This window comes from Oncorhynchus kisutch, linkage group LG4, assembly GCF_002021735.2.
Source record: "Oncorhynchus kisutch isolate 150728-3 linkage group LG4, Okis_V2, whole genome shotgun sequence".
Lineage (NCBI taxonomy): Eukaryota > Metazoa > Chordata > Actinopteri > Salmoniformes > Salmonidae > Oncorhynchus > Oncorhynchus kisutch.
Window position 1 is genome coordinate 1923491 of NC_034177.2, and position 18659 is coordinate 1942149.

At 44.7% G+C, this 18659-nt stretch overlaps 1 protein-coding gene across 7 annotated transcripts in view; it reads left to right on the plus strand.

Annotated features, from left to right (window-relative positions):
- The first annotated feature begins 10995 nt into the window (after positions 1-10995).
- Positions 10996-18659, plus strand: part of LOC109878840 (ubiquitin-protein ligase E3A) — a 39304-nt gene continuing 31640 nt past the window's right edge. The window contains exons 1-3 of one of the 7 annotated variants that reach the window (XM_031822281.1): positions 10996-11264; positions 14678-14727; positions 17159-17460. In XM_031822281.1, coding sequence (XP_031678141.1) covers positions 17421-17460 — 40 coding nt within the window. In that variant the 5' untranslated portion in view covers positions 10996-11264; positions 14678-14727; positions 17159-17420. The remainder of the gene's footprint in view (positions 11265-14677; positions 14728-17158; positions 17461-18659) is intronic. The other 6 variants (XM_031822283.1, XM_031822279.1, XM_031822282.1 and 3 more) reach the window with 6 other exon arrangements.

An 18659-nucleotide genomic window follows, 5' to 3' on the forward strand; every position in this document is an offset into this window, starting at 1 on the left:
CTAGATCTACTGTCTTTATTATTTTATGACAGACCAGCTAGATCTACTGTTTCTATTATAAATATGGCAGACCAGCTAGATCAACTGTCTCTATTATAATATGACAGACCAGCTAGATCTATTGTCTCTGTTATAATATGACAGACCAGCTAGATCAACTGTCCTATTATATTATGACAGACCAGCTAGATTCACTGTCTTTATTATATTATGAAAGAACAGCTAGATCTACTGTCTCTATTATATTTATGAGCAGACCAGCTAGATCTACTATCTCTATTATATTATGACAGACCAGCTAGATCTACTGTTCTATTATAATATGACAGACCATCTAGATCTACTGTCTCTATTATAATGATGACAGACCATCTAGATCTACTGTCTCTATTATAATATGACATACCAGCCCTAGATCTACTGTCTCTATTATGATTTTGACAGACCATCTAGATCTACTGTCTCTATTATATATGACAGACCAGCTAGATCTACTGTCTCTATTATAATTTGACATACCAGCTAGATCTACTGTCTCTATTATGATATGACAGACCAGCTAGATCTATGTGACTCTATTATAATATGACAGACCAGCTAGATCAACTGTCTTTATTATATTTTGACAGACCAGCTAGATCTACTGTCTCTATTATAATATGACAGACCAGCTAGATCAACTGTCTCTATTATTAATATGACAGACCAGCTAGATCTATTGACTCTATTATAATATGACAGACCAGCTAGATCAACTGTCTTTATTTATATTTTGACAGACCAGCTAGATCTACTGTCTCTATTATAATATGACAGACCAGCTAGATCAACTGTCTCTATTATAATATTGACAGACCAGCTAGATCAACTGTCTCTATTATAATATGACAGACCAGCTAGATCAACTGTCTCTATTATATTATGACAGACCAGCTATATCTACTGTCTCTTAATTATATTATGACAGACCAGCTAGATCTACTGTCTCTATTATAATTGACAGACCAGCTAGATCTACTGTCTCTATTATATTATGACAGACCAGCTAGATCTACTGTCTCTATTATATTATGACAGACCAGCTAGATCTACTGTCTCTATTATAATTATGACAGACCAGCTAGATCTACTGTCTCTATTATTATGACAGACCAGCTAGATCTACTGTCTCTATTATAATTTGACATACCAGCTAGATCTACTGTCTCTATTATATTATGACAGACCAGCTAGATCTACTGTCTCTATTATATTATGACAGACCAGCTAGATCTACTGTCTCTATTATATTATGACAGACCAGCTAGATCTACTGTCTCTATTATATTATGACAGACCAGCTAGATCTACTGTCTCTATTATAATATGACAGACCAGCTAGATCTACTGTCTCTATTATATTATGACAGACCAATCTAGATCTACTGTCTCTATTGTAATATGACAGACCAGCTAGATCTACTGTCTTTATTATATTTTGACATACCAGCTAGATCTACTGTCTCTATTATAATATGACAGACCAGCTAGATCTACTGTCACGATTATATTATGACAGACCAGCTAGATCGACTGTCTTTGTTATATTATGACAGACCAGCTAGATCTACTGTCTCTATTATAATATGACAGACCAGCTAGATCTACTGTCTCTAATAAAATATGACGAACCAGCTAGATCTACTGTCTCTATTATAATATGACAGACCATCTAGATCTACTGTCTCTACTATAATATGACATACCAGCTAGATCTACTGTCTTTATTGTATTATGACAGACCAGCTAGATCTACTGTCTCTATTATATTATGACAGACCAGCTAGATCTACTGTCTCTAATATATTATGAGAGACCAGCTAGATCTACTGTCTCTATTATAATATGACAGACCAGCTAGATCTACTGTCGCTATTATATTATGACAGACCAGCTAGATCTACTGTATTTATTATATTATGACAGACCAGCTAGATCTACTGTCTCTATTATAATATGACAGACCATCTAGATCTACTGTCTCTATTATAATATGACAGACCAGCTAGATGTACTGTCTCTATTATATTATGACAGACCAGATAGATCTACTGTCTCTATTATAATATGACAGACCAGGTAGATCTACTGTCTCTATTGTACTATAACAGACCAGCTTGATCTACTGTCTCTATTATATTATGACAGACCAGCTAGATCTGCTTTCTATTATAATATGACAGACCAGCTAGATCTACTGTCTCTGTTATATTATGACAGACCAGCTAGATCTATTGTCTCTGTTATACTATAACAGACCAGCTAGATCTACTGTCTCTGTTATATTATGACAGACCAGCTAGATCTACTGTCTCTGTTATATTATGACAGACCAGCTAGATCTACTGTTGTAACGGCTGTCATCGGTGGAAGAAGGTGAGGACTAAGGTGCAGCGTAGTAAGTGTTCATTGTTTTTAATAATACTCAAACTGAACACTGAATAACAAAGACAACAAAGAAACAACCGAAATAGTTCTGTCTGGTGCAAACACAGAGAGACTGAAAACAACCACCCACCAAACACAATTGAAAACAGGCTACCTAAATGTGGTTCTCAATCTGGGACAACGATTGACAGCTGCCTCTGATTGAGAACCATACCAGGCTAAACACAGAAATAGAAAATCATAGAAAAACGAACATAGACAACCCACCCAACTCACACCCTGACCGGAGACTCCAGCTTCTGGCTGACTGATGGCTCTGGCAGCTCCTGGCTGACCTTCGGCTCTGGCAGCTCCTGGCTGACTGATGGCTCTGGCAGCTCCTGGCTGACTGACAGCTCTGGCAGGTCCTGGCTGAATTGATGGCTCTGGCAGCTCCTGGCTGACTGACGCCTCTGGCAGCTCCTGGCTGACTGATGGCTCTGGCAGCTCCTGGCTGACTGACGGCTCAGGACAGACTGGCGGCTCTGGCAGCACTGGACAGAATGGGGGCTCTGGCAGCTCAGGACAGACGGGAGACTCTGGCAGCTCAGGACAGACGGGAGACTCTGGCAGCGCTGGACAGGAGGGAGCACCTGGAGGAAGGAGATGGACAGACAGCCTGGTGCGTGGGGCTTCCACCGGAGGCCTGGTGCGTGGAGGAGGCACCGGATAGACCGAACCGTGGAGGCGCACTGGAGGTCTCGAGCACCGGGCCTGAACAACCCTACCTGGCTGGATACTCCCTGTCTCCAGGCCAGTGCGGTGAGGTGGAACAGACCGCAATGGGCTGTGCTGGTGAACCGGGGACACCGTGCGTAGGGCTGGTGCCATGTACCCCGGCCCAAGGAGATGCACTGGAGACCAGATGCGCTGAGCCGGCTTTATGGCACCTGGCTCGATGCCCACTCTAGCCCAGCCGATACGAGGCGCTGCGATGTAACGCACCGGGCTATGCCTGCGCACCGGGACATCGTGCGCCTCACGGCATAACACGGTGCCTGCCCGGTCCACCTCTCTCCACGATAAGCACGGGGAGTTGGCTCAGGTCTCCTACCTGACTTAGCCACACTCCCCGTGTGACCCCCCCCAATAAATTTTTGGGGCTGCCTCTCATCCCAGCCGCGCTGCCGTGCTGCCTCCTCATACCACCGCCGCTCAGCTTTCGCTGCCTCCAGCTCTACCTTGGGGCAGCGATATTCCCCAGCCTGTGCCCAGGGTCCTTCTCCGTCCAGAATCTCCTCCCATTTCCGTGAGTCCAGAGATTTCTACTGCTGCCCGATACCATGCTGCTTGGTCCTTTTTGGGTGGATGATTCTGTAACTGTCGTTGGTGGAAGGTGAAGACCAAATCGCAGCGTTGTTCATGTTATTTATTTAAACACTATCAAACAAAGAAACAAAAAGCACAACCGAAACAGCTCCGTCAAAACACACTAAACAGAAAATAATCACCCACACCACACAGGTGGGAAAAGGCTACCTAAGTATGATTCTCAACCAGAGACAACGAACGACACCTGCCTCTGATTGAGAACCATACCAGGCCAAACACAAAACCACAACACAGAAAAAAGAACAGACTACCCACCCAACTCACGCCCTGACCATACTAAAACAAAGACAAAACAAAAAACTAAGGTCAGAACGTGACAATTATGATGACTCAGTGACACAAACTGAGCCTAATAATGCTGTGAAAGGATCCAGGAACGCAAACGATTTGGGTGGATCCCATCCTCCTTATAAAACATGCTTTGATTCCAAAAGGTATCGAAATTGTCAATAAAAGTTTCACCCATTGAGGTGCAATAATCATGTAGCCAGTTGTGAAGAGAAAGAATCCTGCTAAAGCAATGCCCCAATCCAGAGACGGCACAGGGCCAGATATGATGGGTATCTTGTTCATGTTTAGCAGAGTTAATCAGCTCTTTGAAATCCAGTTTCAACTATTCAGAGCTGCCCTTCATAATGTCATTAAAACCCACAATCTAGCTAGCCTTAACTTTCCTAACTGACTGAGTATATTGGTTCCTGACTTACCTGAAAAGTTGCATTTCGCGGGGGCTATTCAATGCTAATGCAGTACAACATGTTTTTGTGCTGGTCAAGGGCAGTCCAGTCTGGGGTGAACCAAGGGCTATATCTGTTCTTATTTCTACATATTTTGAATGGGGTATGCTTATTTAAAATGGTGAGGAAAGCACTTTTAAAGAGCAACCAGGCATCCTCTACTGATGGGATGAGGTCAATATCTTCCTCCATCCCAGGATACCCGGGCCAGGTCGATTAGAAAGGAAGTGAAGCTGAAGTGTTTTAGGAAACGTTTGACAGTGATGAGGGGTGGTCGTTAAACAGCGGACCCATCAAAAAACGCAGGCAATGAGGCAGTGTTCGCTGAGATCCTGGTTGAAAACAGCAGAGGTGTATTTACAGGGAAAGTTGGTCAGGATGATATCTAAGAGGGTGCCCATGGTTATGGATTTATGGTTGTACCTGGGGTAGGTTCATTGAGGGCATCTAGCTTAGATTGTAGGATGGCCGGGGTGTTAAGCACATCCTAGTTCAGGTCACCTAACAGAACGAACTCTGAAGATAGATGGGGGCAATAAATTCACATATGGTTTCCAGGGCACAGCTGGGGGCTGAAGGGGGTCGATAACAAGCTTCAACGCTGAGACTTGTTTCTGGAAAGGTGGATTTTTAAAAGTAGAAGCTCGAATTGTTTGGGCACAGACCTGGATAGTATGACAGAACGTGGTTGAAGTTCATGATTTTTAATAACTATGGTCAGGGTGTGATAGTAACCCCCCCCCACCCAAGGTGCGGAATCCGTCCGTAAAACCTGAACCTATTGGGGAGGGTCTGGGTGGGCATCTGTCCGCGGTGGTGGCTCTGGTGCTGGACGTGGCCCCCACCTCACCATAGTCTTAGTCCGCCACATTGTCCGCTTCCGTGGCCTCCTAACCACGGCGACCCTTCTAAATGACCCCACTGGACTGAGGGGCAGCTCGGGACAGAGGGGCAGCTCGGGACAGAGGGGCAGCTCGGGACAGAGGGGCAGCTCCGTACTGGCTGACGACTCTGGCAGATCCTGGCTGACTGGCGGCTCTGGCAGAGCCTGGCTGAATGGCGGCTCTGGCAGATCCTGGCTGAATGGCGGCTCTGGCAGATCCTGGCTGACTGGTGGCTCTGGCAGATCCTGGCTGACGGGCGGCTCCTGGCTGACTGGCGGCACTGGCGGCTCCTGGCTGACTGGCGGCACTGGCGGCTCCTGGCTGACTGGCGGCACTGGCGGCGCCTAGCTGACTGGCGGCACTGGCGGCGCCTAGCTGACTGGCGGCTCCTGGCAGACTGGCGGCACTGGCGGCTCCTGGCAGACTGGTGGCACTGGCGGCTCCTGGCAGACTGGCGGCACTGGCGGGCTCCTTGCAGACTGGCGGCACTGGCGGCTCCTGGCTGACTAGCGGCACTGGCGGCTCCTTGCAGACTGGCGGCTCTGATGGCGCTGGGCAGACGGGTAGCTCAGGCGGCGCTGGGCAGACTGGAGACTCCGGCAGCGCTGGAGAGGAAGGTTCCGGCAACGCTGGACAGGCGGGAGACTCCGGCAGTGCTGGAGAGGAGGAAGGCTCCGGCAGCACTGGACAGGCGGGAGCACCTGTAGGGATGAGATGGAGAGACAGCCTGGTGCGGGGGCCTGCCACCGGAGGGCTGGTGCGTGGAGGTGGTACCGGATAGACCGGACCGTGCATGCGCACTGGAGCTCTTGAGCACCGAGCCTTCCCAACCTTACCTGGTTGAATGCTCCCGGTCGCCCTGCCAGTGCGGCGAGGTGGAATAGCCCGCACTGGGCTATGCAGGCGAACCGGGGACACCATGCGCAAGGATGGTGCCATGTAAGCTGGCCCAAGGAGACGCACTGGAGACCAGATGCGTAGAGCCGGCTTCATGGCACTTGGCTCGATGCCCACTCTACGCGGAGCTGGTATGTACCGCACCGGGCTATGCACCCGCACTGGGGACACCGTGCATTCCACAGCATAACACGGTGCCTGTCTCTCTCGCCCTCCGGTAAGCACAGGAAGTTGGCGCAGGTCTCCTACCTGGCTTCGCCACACTTCCTGTGTGCCCCCCTCCAAGAGATTTTTGGGGCTGACTCTCGGGCTTCCATCCACGCCGCCGTGCTGCCTCCTCATACCAGCGCCTCTCCGCTCTCCGCCAGCGCCTCTCCGATATTCTCCTAGCTGTGCCCAAGGTCCTTTACCGTCCAATTCGTCCTCCCATGTCCATTCCTCTTTGCGCCGCTGTTGCTGTTGCCCGTTACCACGCTGCTTGGTCCTGTTTTGGTGGGTGGTTCTGTTACGGCTTTCCTCTTGGGAAGGAGAGGCGGACCAAAATGCAACGTGGTTGAAGTTAATGTTTTTTAATAAGAAAACTAAACATGAACATAATACAAAACAATAAACGTGGAAAAACCGAAACAGCCCTATCTGGTGCAACAAACACAAAGACAGGAAACAACCACCCACAAAACCCAACACAAAACAGGCTACCTAAATATGGTTCCCAATCAGAGACAATGACTAACACCTGCCTCTGATTGAGAACCATATCAGGCCAAACATAGAAATAGACAAACTAGACACACAACATAGAATGCCCAGATCACACCCTGACCAAACAAAACATAGAAACATACAAAGCAAACTATGGTCAGGGTGTGACATTAGGGAGGGAAATTTCAGGATTTTTGGTGGCCTTCCTAAGCCAGGATTCAGACATGGCTAGGATATCAGGGTTGGCGGAGTGTGCTAAAGCAGTGAATAAAACAAACTTAGGGAGGAGGCTTCTAATGTTAACATGCATGAAACCATGGCTTTCACGGTTACAGAAGTCAACAAATGAGACCGCCTGGGGAATGGGAGTGGTGCTAGGGGCTGCAGGACCTGGGTTAACCTCTACATCACAAGAGGAACAGAGGGAGGAGTAGGATAAGGGTACAGCTAAAGGCTATAAGATCAGGTCGTCTAGTGCGTTCGGAACAGCGTGGAAGAATAGATTCACGAAATAATGTACAGGCACCAGTTAAGCCAGGTGAGGTCACTGCATGTGTGGGGGGTGGAACAAAAGGGCTATCTAAGGCATATTGGGCAAGGCTAGGGGCTCCACAGTGAAGTAAGACAATAATCCCTAACCAAAACAGCAATAGACAAGGCATATTGACCTTAGGGAGAGGCATGTGTAGCCGAGTGATCATAGGGTCCATTGGGTAGCACAAAATGAGTCAGGGAGCCAAATTCCGTCACTGCTACGCTAGGTGAACTGGAGACACTGCGATTCAGCCAGCAAGCGGATGGGCATCTGGAGACATCGCAACGGAAGAGCCTGTTGAGACCACCTCGGATGGTTACGTCGGCAGACCAGTGGTGATGGATCGGCGGGGCTCCGTGTCAGCAGTAAAGGGTCTGGGCCAATTGGCAAAAGAGGTATTTTCCCCCAATAATTGGCTGTTGGACCTCTTTGGCTAGCCGGGATATGGGCCTAGCTCGAGGTTAGCTCCAGGCTAACTGGTGCTTGCTTTAGGATGGAGACGTTAGCCAGGAGTAGCCAGTCAGATAGCAGCTAGCCAGCTGCGATGATCCGGTGTAAAGGTTCAGAGCTTGCGGTAGGAATCTGGAGATGTGGTTAGAGAAAAAGCAGTCCGATATGCTCTGGGTTGATATCGCACTGTGCTGACTGGCAGGAATTGACCTGGTTGAGGCTGGCTGATGTCCGAGTTAACGGTGTGGACTGCTAGCAGTAGCTAACTGACTACTAGCTACTAGCTAGTTATCTGGCTAGCTTCTGAAGGAGGTTCCCCTTCTAATGTATAAAAATACCACATTGGGTGATGCGGGTTTCAGGAGAATATATTCTGTCCGTAGATGGAAATTGAGATTAAAATATAAGAAGAAAATGATATATACATGGGACAGGACGGGACAAGACACACGTCCAACTGCTACCCCATCTTGGAGACCATCCTGACACCTTCTGTTGTTCAGCTCATCTCATCTGAGATGGTCTAAGGCAGTCTCAGTGCAAGAGGTGTCACTACAGTCCCTGGTTTGAATCCAGGCTGTATCACAGACGGCCGTGATTGGGAGTCCCATAGCGTGGCGCACAATAGGCCCAGCGTCGTCCAGGGTAGGCCGTCATTGTAAATAAGAATTTGTTCTTAATTGACTTGCCTAGTAAAATAAAAAATACACACTCTGATATACACAGACCAATACCTACCGTCTCAGCTGATCTATTACAACAGTATCCAGACTTAAACATGTGGATACTGAGGGTAGTGAGGTCTGCACAACTGTGATAAGGTGTATCCCGGTGAGAGGTGTAGGAGTCAAGCGCAGGAGAGCAGGGATGTCTGAGAAGCGTGTTTAATCATATAGTTCACCAATACAAAAATGGCACAAACGAAAATCCAAAAACTATGCTTTTGATATTCAGAAACTCGTGCAAACGCATGGAGGAACAAACACAGTTCCGACACTTTACATACACGTGCGTAATAGTGAAAACAACAAACATCAAAGATAATCTAGCGCAAATACACACATGCTTAATCCCGCACGAACTAAGGCAGGCAACAGGTGCCCGATATACACACAGAAATGAATGCAAATGAAAAAGGAACACAGACAGAACAAACAGAAAAGGAAAAAGGGATCGGTGGCCGGCAAGTAAACCTCCCGAACAGGGAGAGGAGTTACCTTCGGTAGACAACAACGCATCACCGGGGGCAAACTACCTTCCTCCAGGACACCAACACCACCTGATGTCACTGGAAGGCCATAAAGATCATCAAGGACAATAACCACCCGAGCCACTAAGCTATCATCCAGAAGGCGAGGTCAGCACAGGTGCATCAAAGCTGGGACTGAGAGACTGAAAAACTGCTTCTATCTCAAGGCCATCAGACTGTTAAACAGCCATCACTAACATTGAGTGGCTGCTGCCAACATACTGACTCAAATCTCTTGCCACTTAATAATTAAAAATTGGATGTAATAAATGTATCACTAGTCACTTTAAAAAATGCCACTTTATATAATGTTTACATACCCTACATTACTCATCTCATATGTATATACTGTACTCTATACCATCTACTGCATCTTGCCATCTTTATGTAATACATGTATCACTAGCCACTTTAAACAATGCCACTTAATATAATGTTTACATAACCTACATTACTCATCTCATATATATATACTGTACTCTATACCATCTACTGCACCTTGCCTATGCCATTCGGCCATCGCTCATCTATATATTTATATGTACATAATCTTATTCATTCCTTTACACTTGTGTGTATAAGGTAGTTGTTGTGAAATAGTTAGATTACTTGTTAGATATTACTGCACTGTCGGAACTTGAAGCAAAAGCATTTCGCTACACTCGCATTAACATCTGCTAACCATGTGTATGTGAACAATAACATTTGATTTGATTTGACATCCTTGACAAATATACTATAAACATTATACCTTTCTATTATACTATATTATATTCTACTCAGACTGATGTACTGCTGCTCAGAACTCTAATGACCACTGCCATCTGCTGCTCAGGACTCTAATAACCACTGCCATCTGCTGCTCAGGACTGTAATAACCACTGCCATCTACTGCTCATGACTCTAATAACCACTGCCATCTGCTGCTCAGGACTCTAATAACCACTGCCATCTGCTGCTCAGGACTCTAATAACCACTGCCTGCCATCTGCTGCTCAGAACTCTAATAACCACTGCCATCTGCTGCTCAGGACTCTAATAACCACTGCCATCTGCTGCTGAGGACTCTAATAACCACTGCCATCTGCTGCTCAATAAGGATGTTGTTTTGATTTGGATATCTATTCTGTCTCTATTGTATTTTATTTAGGATTTTATTTATGTTTTTATTTTAGCTTTCTCACCTATTTTCTTACAAAGATAAGGTGCACAATTATTTTATTTTTTTCGTTCATTTATTCCAAATGAAATATTTTAAAACGTTTCTGTTAAATATAATCCAAATACAATCTATTGTGTCATCGTGACGTGGTGACATGTGCTATACGGGATCCTCGGGACGTCCATTCCCTAAACCCTATCCCAGAGATACTTTAGAGGAGATGGGAAACTCCATGGAAATGATTGTATTGGTCATTGTGTACGTTGCCCATGCGTCGTCGTGCATTGTTTAAATTGCCCATGCAATAGTGAATGGGAGTTAATTGGGCGTCGATCAAAAACGCAACATTTAACAAGAATATCGTGAACAAGGAAGTACAGCATTATAAATATTTTCCACGATATCATATAGCTTTCGAATAGTGTACTTTAGAGGGGAAATAGCCAGGTTTCTCGATTCAAAGCCTGACTTTTAGTTTAGCAACCGCGTGACGTGAACGCGATTGGTCGACAGTCTGCCATTTCCCCATTCACTGCCCAATGGGATTCCTTTGGCATCATCTCTCTAATATCTCTAACTGCACTGTCTTTGGTTGAGTTGTTTTAGGATCACCATCGCTGCATGCCGGGATACAACTCCGTGTTGACACAAAATGGTCGAGTATGTTTTGTGACCCGGGAGTTTAGCAGGCCAAAAAGTTGTACCTTAACATTCGGCACGCAGAACATCTGTTCGAATCGTAAATAGTAGGTGAGTGCATAAGATATGAGAGCAAGACTGTCGAAGGAAAGCTGATTCTGCCACAGACAGACACACAGTCCGCCCTGCATGACTGGGACAGCACTCACAGGTCGGTAGCATACAATATCTATCTAACTAACACCGGGGATATTATTGGACTGCAATCTTGTCTCTAAAGGGCGAGGACGCGATTGCATGAGCAGAATGTCTAAAGATCGCCAAAATACACATTTGCAGTGGTTTTTACTTGTCCACTTTGGCATATTAAGTGCTTGTGACTATACGGGTCTATCTTTACATAGCAGAATAATCTGGACATCAAGTTAGGGGATTCAGGTTCACCCGTTGCTGACCGGTGTATAAAAATGAGCACACAGCCATGCGATCTGTAGGAAAACATTGGCAGTAGAATGGCCATACTGAAGGCCACACAAGCTCACAGAAAGGGACCGCTGAATGCTTTAACACTTACATATAGTCTGTCCTCAGTTCCAACACTCACTACCAAGTTCCAAACTGCCTCTGGAAGCAATGTCAACACAATAACTGTCCGTCGGGGGCTTAATGAAATAGGTTTCCATGGCTGAGCAGCCGCACATACGCCTAAGATCCCCAATCCGCAATGCCAAGCGTCGGCTGGATTGGTGTAAAACCCGCCGCCATTGGACTCTCCCGCATCACCATCTGGCACTCCGTCAGATGAACCTGGGTTTGGCCAGGAGAACGTACCTGTATAGGGACAACTGTAAAGTTTGGTGGAGGAGGAATAATGGTCTGGGTCTGTTTTTCATGGTTCGGGCCCCTTAGTTACAGTGAAGGGAAATCTTAACGCTACAGCATACAATGACATTCTAGATGATTCTGTGCTTCCAACTTTGTGACAACAGTTTGGGGAAGGCCCTTTCCTGTCTCAGCATGACAATGCCCCCCGTGCACAAAGCGAGGTCCATACAGAAATGGTTTGTCGAGATCGGTGTGGAAGAACTTGATTGGCCTGCACAAAGCCCTGACATCAACCCCATCGAACACCTTTGGGATGAATTGGAACCCTGACTATGAGCCAGGCCTAATCACCCAACATCCGTGCCCAATCTCACTAATGCTCTTGTGGCTGAATGGAATCAAGTCCCCTCAGCAATGTTCCAACATCTAGTGGAAAGATTTCGCAGTAGACTGAAGACTGTTATAACAGCAAAAGGGGGGACCAACTCCATATTAATGCTCATGATTTTGGAATGAAACGTTTGACAGGCACGTGTCCACATACTTTTGGTCATGTAGTGTATTTGCATATAACTAGCAATAAAATGACCAACAGTAAACCATTGCAGTAGCATATGTGATGAGTCACAATATTTAATGCAGAAAGGGTCAAGTATTTAGCAGTCATCGGTTGAGGTAGAGAACGTTGGACAGAACAAGGCTATGTTTATTTTTTTTTCACCTTTATTTAACCAGGTAGGCTAGTTGAGAACAAGTTCTCATTTGCAACTGCGACCTGGCCAAGATAAAGCATAGCAGTGTGAACAGACAACACAGAGTTACACATGGAGTAAACAATTAATTAAGTCAATAACACAGTAGAAAAAAAGTATGTCAACAACTCCATAAAACAATTTGAATGCAGATTGAATGCTATAGTCCCAAAGCTCTCGATATCCTGGGTTTCACTTTGCAAGAAATAGGTGACCCTAATGTTACGCTAGTTCACACAAAGCCATTTTATGCTTTATACCTGGCCATGTGTTCTGGAGGTTCCGTACGGAGGGTGTGTATTGTTAGGTTAGATTACTCGTTGGTTATTACTGCATTGTCGGAACTAGAAGCACAAGCATTTTGCTACACTCGCATTCAAATCTGCTAACCATGTATGTGACAAATAAAATTTGATTTGATTTGCCGCAATTGCGGAGCCTCCGTAGGCTCGCAGATACCAAAATCCAGTTCCGCGCCTCCCGCATCACCATGCGCCTTGATTGGTTGACGGTAAGTGGGGGCAGTTTGTCCGTATAAACACAAACTCACTTCTCCTACACGAGCTCTGCGACCGCCAGAAGTATGGTATGTCCTGACTCTGCAGAGGCCGCCTCTCAGTAACTGTGTACGGATTGACCATAAATATGCTTTTCTGAGCTGCACTGGGGTCAGAATGCAATCGTGGTTCCATTGACACCGTGGAGCCGGCGTGAGATATGGGTTGGAAAACATACCTCGATGCGGGAATGGGATATGCCACTTCACTCCAAATTTGACCTTTATCCACACTGATACATCTAGAAGATTGAAATAGTGTTCAGGGAAAACTGCCCTTGACTAAAGAGACCCAGAAAAAACTATCGCTAATTTAAAAAAAAATATATATATATATATTCTAAGTGGAATGGACAATAGTTTTTGGAGAGATTGTGTGCTTTTCAAATCCTACAATGTGACCTAAGTGTACCTATGATGAAAATTACAGGCCTCTCATCTTTTTAAGTGGGAGAACTTGCACAATTGGTGGCCGACTAAATACTTTTTTGCCCCACTGTATGTTTGTGTTTACTATAGGTTCATGAGGCACTACAAATGTTATGTAACAAATGAAAGGGCACTTAGTTGACTAAACTAAACTGTTTTTGTAATTTAGACAATAACTAGACTAAATCATTATTCAAATTTACATTATTTGCATCACGTTGAACAATGAAGGAGCTGATTGGCTGACACTGACATTCCTAATTGGCTGCGGTGGCTACTGCTAGTTAGCATGAAGATGAAAGGGGCAGTTTTCCAGGAACACTAGCAGTATTTCTTCTCCATGGAGCAGTGTGGATAAAGGTCCAAATTGAGTTCAGTGTCCCATCCCTGCGTTGAGGTACATTTTCCAACCCATATCTCACACCGGCTCCATGGTGTCTTAATGTAACCATGATTGCGTTCCCAGCTCAATTTAAACAAGCGTAATGGCAGGTTTGGTATCTTCTGGGTAGGTTTCACTTTGCTCACCTCGAACTAGCATCATGTATTTATTCTTCTCCTCTAGTTGCCCTCTAGAGAGGTAAATAAGTGTCTGTCTGACTAGCTGCCCTCTAGCTGCTGCTGTGGTGACACACACGTGAGATGTAAAGAAGTGTCTGTCTGACTAGCTGCCCTCTAGTTTCCCTCTAGCTGCCCTCTAGAGAGGTAAAGAAGTGTCTCTCTGACTAGTTGCCCTCTAGAGAGGTAAAGAAGTGCCTGTCTGACTAGCTGATGTGTTACATGACATCAATGTAACCAGCTGATTCTGAAATGTAACAACAAATGGAAGGAGCTTGTTGACATCGTGTCCTGTAGCCTCTAGGCAGCAGTAGCCATATCCCGAGTGACTGACCATGTCGAAGACAGCAAGTGAATATGAAGTAGTTATCCTCCTATATAGCTGCTTATTCGTTTGGCCTAGTTATGAACTTGTATTTAGACAGTCCTTCAGAAGCCTCATATGTATATATAACGTTTTTAAATCAAAGGTTAGTTTGTTAACATCCTCCCGTCTTGTTTCAGACCGTTGCCTACATCAGAGGACGTGAAAACAAGCCGAATGTAAGTGAGAGGTACAGGAATGTTACTACTGCCAATACCCATGTCCCATATTAACCACGGAGCCACAATTATTCTCTTAGTGCTATTTGGACTGAACATGTAAGGCTAGATATCGCCATGCTGATTTGATATGACTTGTCACCATGGTGATTCACAGTTGAAAAAAAAAAATTTTTAACGTGTCATCATTTTTGGCATGGACCAATTGGCAACATGGGAGCTAAATTGTAGACGGTCTCCATTTTAGTCCAAATGCATGTAATGCTGTGATTTTTATCTCATGATTAGTACGTCCATAGTTGTTGCATGTTTATTCTTACTGTTTTTATTGTTTTTTTGTTGTTGTGCTTTTTAAACAAAATTGTAAATATAATGAATCCTCTCTGTTATGGGGGTCGTTCCGAGGTCGTTCCACCTCAAAAAAGCACAAAGAGGAGTTTGACACCCACCGTCTCAGATTGTTCTGAAATTGTAAGAAACAGATCAGATTAGGAGGAACAGATCAGATTAGGAGGAACAGATCAGATTAGGAGGAACAGATCAGATTAGGAGGAACAGATCAGATTAGGAGGAACAGATCAGATTAGGAGGAACAGATCAGATTAGGAGGAACAGATCAGATTTGGAAGAACAGATCAGATTAGGAAGAACAGATCAGATTTGGAAGAACAGATCAGATTAGGAGGAACAGATCAGATTTGGAAGAACAGATCAGATTAGGAGGCACAGATCAGATTAGGAGGAACAGCTCAGATTAGGAGGAACAGATCAGATTAGGAGGAACAGATCAGATTAGGAAGAACAGATCAGATTAGGAGGAACAGATCAGATTAGGAGGAACAGATCAGATTAGGAGGAACAGATCAGATTAGGAGGAACAGATCAGATTAGGAGGAACAGATCAGATTAGGAGGAACAGATCAGATTAGGAGGAACAGATCAGATTAGGAGGAACAGATCAGATTAGGAGGAACAGATCAGATTAGGAGGAACAGATCAGATTAGGAGGAACAGATCAGATTAGGAGGAACAGATCAGATTAGGAGGAACAGATCAGATTAGGAGGAACGGATCAGATTAGGAGGAACAGATCAGATTAGGAGGAACAGATCAGATTAGGAGGAACAGATCAGATTAGGAAGAACAGATCAGATTAGGAAGAACAGATCAGATTAGGAGGAACAGATCAGATTAGGAGGAACAGATCAGATTAGGAGGAACAGATCAGATTAGGAAGAACAGATCAGATTAGGAGGAACAGATCAGATTAGGAGGAACAGATCAGATTAGGAGGAACAGATCAGATTAGGAGGAACAGATCAGATTAGGAGGAACAGATCAGATTAGGAGGAACAGATCAGATTAGGAAGAACAGATCAGATTAGGAGGAACAGATCAGATTAGGAGGAACAGATCAGATTAGGAGGAACAGATCAGATTAGGAGGAACAGATCAGATTAGGAGGAACAGATCAGATTAGGAGAAACAGATCAGATTAGGAGGAACAGATCAGATTAGGAGGAACAGATCAGATTAGGAAGAACAGATCAGATTAGGAGGATCAGATTAGGAGGAACAGATCAGATTAGGAGGAACAGATCAGATTAGGAGGAACAGATCAGATTAGGAGGAACAGATCAGATTAGGAGGAACAGATCAGATTAGGAGGAACAGATCAGATTAGGAAGAACAGATCAGATTAGGAGGAACAGATCAGATTAGGAGGAACAGATCAGATTAGGAGGAACAGATCAGATTAGGAGGAACAGATCAGATTAGGAAGAACAGATCAGATTAGGAGGAACAGATCAGATTAGGAGGAACAGATCAGATTAGGAGGAACAGATCAGATTAGGAGGAACAGATCAGATTAGGAGGAACAGATCAGATTAGGAGGAACAGATCAGATTAGGAGGAACAGATCAGATTAGGAGGAACAGATCAGATTAGGAGGAACAGATCAGATTAGGAGGAACAGATCAGATTAGGAAGAACAGATCAGATTAGCGTTCCTGCTGCATTGTTTTGTTGAAATATAATTTGAGTTGAAAATGAAGATAATTGATTGCACCCAAGTTGTCAATTTTTTTAGATTTATAGGACTCATATAAATTGACGTTTGACCATTTTATTTAAATTCTTCATGTTCTAACTCATTGTTAGAAAAAAGTTGGGTCCAAATTGGATGTTAGGTACTACATTTTATTGAAGATTATATGAATCCTATACATTTAGGTGCAGTCAATTTAATCTCTGAGAAATAATGTTGCAGGAATGCTAATCATATCCATTTCTAACGACAGAAACAATGTCAGATTAATTGGAGGTGGTGGGTGTCACGGCTTGCTGAAATGACAATGTTAGTTCTGTGGGGAGCAAGCTTCCTTTTCGGTGGTTGTCATACTAAAAACTTGTCACTTCCTGTTTGAATGTCCTGTACAGGAAGAGAGCGGCTGCAAAGCATCTAATTGAGCGCTACTTTCGCCAGTTAACAGAGGGCTGTGGAAATGGGGCCTGCACGAATGAGTTGTGTGCTTCGTGTCTTGGTTTTCAACCGCTGGATCACAACGCGGCGGCCATCAGAGCCCTGGAGCTCTATAAAATTAACACCAAACTGTGTGACCTTCACCCCTCCGCTGCCTTCCCTGACAACAACAGTGCCGAGGACACACAACCTGCCTTATTGGGCGACTGCCACGGGAAGATGACAGACAACCTGTTTCCCCCTAGGGAGGACTTCAGAGGTAAACACTGTGTATCCCAGATGGCTCCCTCTTCCCTATATAATCCTCTACTTTTGACCATGGCCCTATATAATCCTCTACTTTTGACCAGGGCCCTATATAATCCTCTACTTTTGACCAGGGCCCTATATAATCCTCTACTTTTGACCAGGGCCCTATATAATCCTCTACTTTTGACCAGGGCCCGGTTTCCCGATAGCGATAGCGCTTGCGAGTGTCTTTTAACGAAGCGTATTTCCTACAACGGCCGAAGGTGTAACATGCGTTTCCCAAAACGGCACACAGAGGGAACGTTCACTAAGTGCGTCACATTGAGGCATCGTGTCGATACTGGTGGGATGGAAAGAACGTCTCTCGGATCAGAGTTCTCCCTTTCCAGTCTTACCTCAACATTAGAATTATTCCACAATACTGACGATGGATCAGCTCCTAGAGAGATATTACCACCCATGGCTGAAAAGATTGAGACGATTTATTCCAATACTCTATAATAATGCACTGAATCAAGACTCAGCACATCATTGCACACATGTTGTTACCCACCTTGAAAAATATTCAGACAGTAGGCCTAGTCTACAATTTGCAAAATAGAACTCAATTCAATACACATGAAATTGATTTCAATTTGATTGAAATGCATACGATGCATTCAGAAAGTATTCAGACCCCTTCACTTTTTATACATTTTGTTACGTTACAGCCTTGTTATAAAATTGATTAGATAAATTGTTTTCCTCATCGATCTAAGCTCGATTGTTACGAATAACTATGAGTAGTGGGTGGAATCAGGCGCAGAGTGCCCTTAAATACCCTACAAACAAACCCTAATACAAAACAGGTGTACCCAATGAACCAATAACCAACACAAACGGAAAAGGAATCGATGGCAGCTAATAGGCCAGTGACGACGACCGCCGAGCCCCGCCCGAACAGGAAGAGGCACCCTCTTCAGGGAGGTTCGTGACATCGATACTCCATAATGACAGTGAAAACAGGATTCTAGAGAAGTTGGCAAATGTATATATATTTTTTTTAAAACACCTTATTTATTTAAGTATTCACACCCTTTGTTATGAGACTTGAAATTGAACTCTGGTTTTTCCTGTTTCCATTGATCGTCCTTGAGATGTTTCTACAACTTCACTGGAGTCCACCTGTGGTAAATTCAATTGATTGGACATGATTTGGAAAGGCAAACA